The sequence below is a fragment of the Halichoerus grypus genome, chromosome 5 (genome assembly GCF_964656455.1).
Source record: "Halichoerus grypus chromosome 5, mHalGry1.hap1.1, whole genome shotgun sequence".
NCBI lineage: Eukaryota > Metazoa > Chordata > Mammalia > Carnivora > Phocidae > Halichoerus > Halichoerus grypus.
In genome coordinates, this window is record NC_135716.1 from 173,041,182 (window position 1) to 173,050,180 (window position 8,999).

At 58.0% G+C, this 8,999-nt stretch overlaps 1 protein-coding gene across 1 annotated transcript; it reads right to left on the minus strand.

Moving 5' to 3' along the window:
• Window positions 1-293: 293 nt before the first annotated feature.
• Window positions 294-8,746, minus strand: PLA2G2F (phospholipase A2 group IIF). Its single transcript, XM_036115583.2, has 5 exons — window positions 8,631-8,746; window positions 7,938-7,987; window positions 4,721-4,865; window positions 3,679-3,788; window positions 294-1,590 (listed from the first exon to the last, which is right to left on the minus strand). The coding sequence occupies exons 1-5, from the start codon at window positions 8,744-8,746 to the stop codon at window positions 1,379-1,381; spliced, it is 633 nt and encodes a 210-aa protein (XP_035971476.1). The 3' UTR covers window positions 294-1,378.
• Window positions 8,747-8,999: the final 253 nt, after the last annotated feature.

Here is an 8,999-nt window from a genome sequence, read left to right on the forward strand (position 1 = left end):
TCACAGCACTATGCCAGTGGGTCCTCGGGATGACGCAGGGCATGCTGGCTTCTTGGAGGCCGCTGAGCTTGAGGTCAAGAGGTGAGGCAGGTGGGACAGGGGAGGGCGCACCTGGAGAAACAGCAGAGCTGGTGCAGGGTCAAGAAAGCTGGCCCCGTGGAGGCTGACCCTTCTCCACCTCTGCCCACAAGCCCCCGGCCAAATGGGAACCTGGGCCCAAGGGGGCCCTGCGCCCCAGGTTCCTTTAGCCCGCTTCTCCTGCCCAGACCACTCTGGTCTGGGCGCCTTACCTTGTCCCACATCTCTCCCACCTTCTCCCCTCCCTTCCGTCAGCATGTTGCTCCCCCCCCCACTGCCTTCCTGAATCTTCCCCACAGCCTCCTACCTGGACCTGGTCCCTCCTGCCTTTGTTTCCCCCTTCATGGAGGTGGGTCCCAGCCCTTGGCCTCCTCCCCATTGAGAGGGCTTCTGACCCCAGGGTGCAGCCTCACCTCTCCCTGCCAGGGAGAGAGGGGTCTGGGGTCTTTCCACCCACTGGCCTAGCTGCTGCGGGGTGGGGGGAGGGGGGGAACGGCCCTGTCCCCTCCACATCTGTCAGGGTCCCAGGAGCCTGGGTTTGGGTGCTCCTCAGAGCCGTGCAGTATTGCAGGGCCAGCTCAGCAGGGAGGCGGGGGAAGACCTGTGAGTGTTGGGGGACATATTTGTGCCCCCGTCTTGGTCACCCTGCACCGAGGGGAGTGCCGCTGAGGATGTGGGTTCTGTCAGTGCCCTGGAGACTGCCCTGAGGCCAGAGTTGGGGGCTGAGAAGCTAAGCACTGTGGCCATTCTGTGAAGTCTGGGCCTGGACTCTGGGCCACCCACCCACCCTGGGGCTCTAGAGAGAAAGCAAGGATCAGCCTGGTCATTGCCTAGGAGCAGCCAAGAGGCCCTAGAGCCCAGGCTTTGGGACCAGCACACTGTCGGTCTGGGAACCTGTCTGAGGACACACCAAGCTCTGGGGCTGTGACCACAGCTCAAGATCTTGGTCTCTAAGGCCCCAGGGTCCAACCTTGAGGGTCAGGCTGAGGAAGTCAGGCGGGGGCCAGGGGCAGGGGCCCCATTCAGAGGACCCCCACCTCTTCTCTCTCAGGCCTTGCCTTCCACACTCAGGAGAGGCCCCTGCCAAGTCGAGGACCCGTGCAGCGGGACACGGCCACGCTCAGGGTTGGGCTGGATGAGCCTGGGGGCCACAGTCAGGACCCAGGCCTTCCCAAGTCCTCTGGAGCCGATCTCATGGGGGGTGGGGGGGGCTCCAGGGAGGAAGCAGCCAGGCAGTCCCCTGGGTTCCCGGTCTCGTCCCCACCTCCCCCTGCTCCATCTTTCTGGTCCCCAGAGGGCACTAGGGAGGTGTAGGGGGAGCGGGGGAGAAGTGTCTGTGGGCCACCTCCCCCGGGGGGGGCTCATAGATGCTGCAGTTGGGCGTGGGACCCTGACAGTAGATGTTGAGATAGTTTCGATGCTTCTCGTTGTACGTCTGGTTCCGGAGACACAGAACCACGCTCTTGTCACATTCGCATGTCTGCTTATCACACTCCGTCTCGTTGAGCTCACCTGTGCAGAGCAGAGGTTCTAGTGAGCCTTGGAAGGTGGTCCCGTGGGAGGCGGCAGCAGAGCGTCCCTGATGGGTCACCCCAGGCCCATGGCTCAGAAGCTCTGGGGTGGGCCCAGTCATCTGTGTCCACCGCCCTCCTGGTGGTTCTGGGCGCACTTAAATCAGAGAAGCCCTGAAGTCCAACGTGCCACTTTATCGTTGGGGAAACTGAGGCTCAGAAAGGGGTTTACCTAAGTCACCCAGCCAACCCAAGGCAGAGCTGGGACAGACACTCAGGTGTCAGGAACTCCCCACCCTGGGGCCTCCTCTCTTCCATCACAGAATCACAGAACCCCCTTCCTCCCCCTCCACCGGAGGGAGCTGGTAGTAAGGAGCCGCTGAGGAAGGGCTCCTAAAGAGCTTGGCGCAGGGCGTCCCATGAGCAAATGCTTAAGTCCTAGTCACTGCTGCCACTGTTACTCCTGCTACTATTCTGAGCCTCCAGAAATCATCCACCTTGACCGTTCTCAACCTTAGGGGTGCGCTAGGGTCCACCGGGGGCTTGTTGAGACAGAGACTGCTGGGCTCCAGCCCCACAGCTTCAGATTCAGTAGGTCTGGGTGGGGCCTGGTAATCTGCATTTCTAGTAAGTTCCTAGGTGATGGTGATGTTGCTGGTTCGGGGAACACCCTTTGAGAACCCCTCACTGGCTCAGTGGTTTGTACACTTCTCAAACTTTCCATCGCAGAATCCTTGCTCTTAAATGAGACTCTTTGCAGGAGGCTAACTTATCAAATGGCCAAAAGAGAAGCCCTTAAGCTATCAAATGGGTTAATGGGGCCAACTGGACCACTCAGGGACCCCCCCATCACTGACCCCCATGACCACAGGAATCCCCAGAAACCAATGTGAAAACCATGGCTTGGGTTAATCCACCGCCCTTTGGGGATCCTTGAAATGCTTTAATGAGGGGACATCCCCTCTCCCAAGCCAGCCCCTTCACTCCACGTTTGAACAACAGCGTATGAGAACCTCAGTGCCCTGGGCTCCCAAGGGGCCCCAGATGTGCCCAGTTCCCCACAGAAAAGGAGACTTAGGGTTTCTTTGCAAATCTGGGCTTGCTTGTGAGCTTTTAGTGAGGAATAGTGAGCAAGAATCTGGTTAAGACAAGGAGACAAAGGGAACCCGGGGCTGCCCATGGGACTGGGCCAGGAGGCATCTGCTACCTAAGGGGAGGCAAGGCAGGGACACTTGGGCCATTAACTTGGACGCCACATCCCTCAGTTGAGGAATGGCCTAGAGAGTTCATGGCAAGGGAGGGAACCCTGCAGGGCCTGGTTGCCATAGCTTGAATCCTGGAAACACAGAGTCCTGGGATGAGGCCACCTTCTGGCCAGGTCCCAAAGACAGAACCAGAAGGGAACAGGTCTGCTCTGATCTAAACACTTCCATGGGCCCATGGAGAGACTGGGGCCAGGTAGGGAAGCACCCTGCTTAAGGTTACACAGCAGGAGATGCTGACAGAATCCAGGTTTGAACCCAGGTCGGCATGTCACAAAGTCTCAGCATCACCAGAGGATCTGGTTAAAAACAAGATTCCTGGGCCCTCACCCAGACCCACTGAATCGGAACCCTCCCTAAACCCTGCGAAGCCTAAGAATCAAGGACCAGGGAATCAGGCTGCTAATTCAGGCTTGGAGGATCAGAGCATATCAGGATGAGGACCACAGCTAGGGTTCTCAGATTTAACAAACAAAAACAAGAAGCCTGGCTAATTTGAATTTCAGACAAACAGTACATATTTTAGTCTAAGTATGTCCCAGATATTACATGGGATATACTTACATTAACTCTTAATTTTATACTACTAGTAACTGATTTTATGCTAACATTTAGTTTTTAATATGAGGCTGTCCCATGCAATATTTAGGATATACTTAGGTGAAAATAGTTTTCGTTGTTTATCTGAAACTCAAATTTAAGTGGGCATCCTGTATATGTCATCTGGCAACCGTGTGCACAGCCCCAGGACAGGGCAGGCAGGGGGACTGGCAATCTAAGCCCTTCTCCTAGGTGGGGGAGGGGGAAACGGCAGGGGGAGAACTCACTGCAGACGACCGAAGTATTATTCTCAATGGCGTGTTCATAGTGGTCCACATAGGGTTGACAGCCCAGGTCAAAGAGCTTCTGGTAACAGCAGTCATGGGCGTGGCAGCACCTAGGGGCAGGTAGAGGATAGCAGGCCCATGTAGGTAGGCTTGGCTGGTCTCTCACTGGCAGAGACCTCAACCATCTGTACCAGTTCCTTACAGATCAGACCTTCAGACTGAGGCCCAGAGAGGGGCAGTTACCTTCCTGAGGTCACACAGCCAGGCAGAGCCCAGCCAGTGGCCCAGTTTCTTGCCCATGATCCCTGCCTCCCTGTTCTATGTGCAGGGCTCCTGGCTTTCCCCCTGAGAGCCCTGATGCAGCTGCAGGAGGCAGGAAGCTTCAGGCTGTCCGGTGATGTGGTCAGGATGGGAAGGAGGGTCAGGGCTCAGTCACTGTTAAAGGAGCCTGCCTGACTATATGAAGGGGCCATGCCTGGCTGTGCGCAGGGGCGAGTGGGATTGGGAGGGGTGAAGGACAGGAAGCAAATGTAGTGTGGCCACCCCCATCCCCTCTGGTGGAGGAAAGCAATTAGTCAACATGCATTTATCAAGCCTCCCCCCCGCCCCGGCCCCCATGATACCAGACTTGGTGCTGGCTGCTTCTGGGGAGATAGGAGCAGAAAGTAAGCTCAGCCCTCCATCAGAGCCTCCAGGGTGATGGGGGTGAGAGGGGTCACAGCCCTTGCTTTTGCTGAGCGTGAGCTGCGTGTCCGTTGCTCTCATGTGTTTTGGGGGCAGGTCAATGTTTCCTTCCTGGCGAGAGTGCGAGTTCAAATGCCTCCAAGCCCAAGACTTGGAGAAGGACAGTAGAAAGCATCCAAGACAGTTGAGGAGGACATGGGTCAAGGTCAGGCTCCCGGTCACTAACTCACTGAACCAGCCTCATCCTTTGGGGAAAGGGTCCTGTCCCATCCATCAGAGACGGAGACCAGTCTGACCCTCACTGCCCGCCCCCTTCCCAGTCCCGACACGACAGCAGCGCAGGCACTCGGGGACCTACCAGTCCACCTCGTCCATGGGCAGCCCGTGCCCTCCCAGCCCACAGTAGCAGCCGTAGCCCACGAAGGACAGGATGGCGCTCCTCCCCGTGATGGCTTCCACCATGGACTTCAGGTTAAGCAGGCTGCTGCAGGCCTCGGGCAGGACTGCAAGAGAACCAAGGGGTGCTGTGAGCGTCCTGCCTGGTGGATGGCCCTTCCTGTCTGACTGACTGTCCGCCCCCCATCCCGGGGCCAGGGAAAAGAGGAGGGAGGGAGGGAGGGTGAGCAGAGGGGGAGGATGGAAGCAATGTATAAAAAGCTGTGAGAAGGGCGCCTGGGTGGGCTCCGTCCATTAAGCGTCTACCTTCTGCTCAGGTCATGATCCCAGGGTCCTGGGATAGAGCCCCACGTCGCATTGGGCTACCTGCTCAGCAGGGAGTCTGCTTCTCCCTTTCCCTCTGCCCCTCTCCCTGCTCTGCTCATTCTCTCTGTCTCTCTCTCAAATAAATAAATGAAATCTTAAAAAAAAAAAAATCGTGAGGCACTAGGGCCCTTAGAAAGTAATTATTGTTACTATTTGTTGAGGGCTCTGTGCCAGGCGCTGTCCTAAGCCCCTCCCATGCATTAGCTCACTGAGTGCTGTTATTATCCCCACTTTATAGATGAGGAGATTGAGGCCCAGAGCACTGAGTAACTTGCCCGAGAACATTATCAAAAAGTGATAGGGATAGAATTTGGACCCAGGCAGTGAGATCCCAAGTGTCCGGTCCACTGTAAGGGGCTTCACAAATGCCACATGCTCTTCTGAATGTTTGATTCTGGGCCCTGAGCTTGGTCTGGCTCCTCTGCCCCCAGGAGGGACTCAGGGTCCCTACCACCATCCTGGGGCTGGTGCAAATTACAATGAATCCAGAGACAATTCAGTGCTCTGGTCGTTCAGCAAAGACAGACAGACAGACACACACACACACACACACACACCTTTTCCCTTTGTCCATGTCTCACCGGAAGCAATAGCGCCATGACCCCTTCCTACACCAGCAAACTCAGCGGCCGCACCTGCCAGGCCAGTCCACCCCACCGACAGATTCTCCTCTCCCCTGCTCCCCGCCTCCTGGGCCCCCCTCCCCCGGGGGGCCTGTGCTGACTCAGCATCTCCTCCTCGCTCACTGCTGAGTCAACCCAGAGCCTGGTGCTTAAGTCCTTACTTGGGTGAGGCCACCCCGCACAAGGCAGGAGAGCCGCTGTAGCCCCATTTAATGGGTTTGGGGAATCCTGCTCTACCTGAGTCTTCTTGTCTATTGGCTTGGTGATTTTTGTCATTACAGAAGATAAGGAGCAAACAAGAAAGGAAACGGGCAAGGAGCCGGGACAGGATGGTGCCGAGTGAGGTACATGTCTCAGCGGGGTCTGGGGCAGGGAGAGGCAGGACCCCACGTCCCGTGGGCCTGAGCCCATCCCTGAGCTGCAGGAGGGGCGCGAGGGCTGTGGGTGGGGGGGAGGGAGAAAGGGGACGCTAGCTGTCTCCCCCAGCCCTTCCCCCCGCCGTGTTGGCATCCTGCGGCTGGAGGAGGATGTGCGTGCCAAGCAGCTTGGGGGTCCGATCCGAAATTGGACCTTGGGAGTCAAGCCCAGACATCCCCGGGTTTGCAAACAGGTTTCTCCGTGAGCCCTGTGGTGCCGTGGGCAGGTTGCACAAGCGCTTTGCCATCAATTGCCAAATCTAGGGATAAAGCGGCTCTCCTGCTGGGCGCCAGGTGCCCGGGCTGGGAGGAGGGAGCACCCTCTGTGGGGTCCTGGCCTCCTGGCTCCCTGGCCTGAAGCCCCGGCCTCCCACTGCCCACCGTCTGGCTGTGCAAGTGTTACCCTGGGGGGGGAGGGAACAAACTTCCATCCGCAGGGCACCCTGACCAGCAGCTCCACACAAGGTGGGCATGATCACACGAGCACGCCAGCCCTCACACGCAGGGAGACACACCCCGTCACATTCACACGGGCACCCACACCTCAGACTGCCCTCCGCGCACACACTCTGGTGCACACTCACCCGCAAACACACATTCACCCGCACACACCTCCTACACGCAGTCACGTGGTCCCGCTCAGCAAGCTCACACTCCGACACACACACAGGTCACACACCCATGCATACCCTCCTCCCACACAGCACACTCATGCAAGATGCACGCTCGCACTTTCCTCTACACACCGCATGTGTTCACAAGCACAGGCACGTCCCACACAGATGCACACTCTCAGACACACAGTCGTGCACACACTCGCCCGCGAACACCTCACACCCGCAAGCACACCCGCACTCACACACACACCTCGCACACTCAGCCGCACGCCGGTACACACGCCCCCAGGCAGCACACACGATCCACGCTCGCGCTCCCAGCAGAAGACACGCAGTCTGCGCTCGGTCAGGCTGCAGCTGTCCCCGGCCGGTGTGGGGGCAGAAGGCAAATGCTTGGTTTCTGAACAACTTTAGCAGCCAATTCAACCCCCTCTTTCTCACATCTGGCCACAGGGTTAACTTTATTTTGTTCCTGGGATCTCTTTCTTTCCCGCAAACCAGGCTGCGTTCGGGCGATATGTAACAGGCTGGGTGAGAAGTCAGTGAGGGGTTCGGGCCACCTCCCAGCTCCCCGAGACACCTGGCTGTGTGCGGGGTCAGATCTGCGTCAGGAGCCTCAGCTGTCCCCAGCGCGGTGCCCAGGAGCACCAGTCCCAGGAAAGGAGCCCCCAGACCCCTCCCCGCCCCGACGGCTTGTGAGCTCCCAGACACCTGCTACGCACACACCTCACGCACATCCAGGTGCCCCAATTAACATACACCTACACGTTTTGCTGACGTGTGCTGAGACAGCCCTCCACACACACAGATATACGTGCGTCCAGCCACACACAAACCCATTAGCTCTTGTCTAATGTACACATGTACACAAACACACACTCCTATCTACACAAACACCCAGGTTTTCCCGGGGCGGCCAAACGCCCTAAGCAAACACTACCGTTTTACGATGCTTGCTCAGCTCTGGACCCTGTCGCCCTTGGAGGCTCGTAAATGCCAAGCCGAGCGCCCCCCGGTGTGTTTACGGCTGGCCGGGCGAGCAAACAGCCCCAAGGCAATGAAGGCCGCCCGGGCCTGAGCGAGGAAGCGGCGGCCCAGAGAGGCAGCTCCTGTGGGAGCGGGAGAGAAAGAGGAGTCCCCCCAGAGCCTTTACTCACCGCTGGCGGCCAGGATGACCATGGTGAAGAACTTCATACCCAAGCTAGATCTGAGAGAGGAGAAAATCCAAGTCCTGAGTCCATCCCTTCTGCTCTCCTGCAGCTCTGGGCCTGCAGCTCCCTCCCGGGCCTCATCAGAGGCCCATCAATGCTGCCCCTTCAGGCCTCTGTTCCTGCTTCCCCAGGCTCTGTGAGGAGAACCTCCCACCGGCCCTGCACCTGCTGAAAAAACAGTCCCCAGGCTGGCAGAGCTGGGAGGCACTAGGAGCCTCCTTCCTTCTTACCCTGAGCAAGAATGCCCTTCCTGCACCATCTTCCAAGACAGGAAGCTCACTGTCTCATGGGGTCGGGCCACTGTCACAGATCAGAACCAACCTCCTTTCCATACACACTCCAGGAAGTCACATGACCCAACCTGCTGGCTGGGTCTTGCACTTGGAGCCAAGAGACCTGGGTCCCTAGATTCTAGTCCCGGCTCTTCTTCCAAAATGCTGTGTGACCTTGGGTAGATACTTTAGCCTCTCTGGGCCTGAGGATTGACTAGATGATGCTGAAAATGCAGTGACATATCTCACCATCACTCAGAGACTTAGAGCTCTTCTCTCTGGAGAAATGGGCTCTAGGAGCCAGTTCCCCAACCCCATCCCTGCTACTGTCCATGGAGGATTCCATCCCCGGGTAGCAGGCACGTACCTGGACGTTCTCCAGGAAGAAGAGGCCCTGAGACTTGGGCCCATCCACCCAGAGGGGTGCCTAACCAGCACCTTCTTCCTGAACACTTTGGGGTTGGCCTGCACCCTATCTGCCATGTTCTGCGTTCTGGGGGTCCAGCAACATAGGGCTTGTAAGGTCCACGATCACTCTGAAGGCTCCAGGGAACAGGCCCCAGCTTCGCACGGCCGCACGCACTGGCAGGGTAGTCCAGGGGCAGTGCCCCTGGGCTGGAGGCAGGTGACACTGCCCTAGAAAAAGGAGACTCCACCTCCTCCCTCCCACAGCCACTGCCGTGCCCACAGCTGCCTGGTACGGTCCCCACCCCAGGGCGCTCGGCCTGTAGGTAAA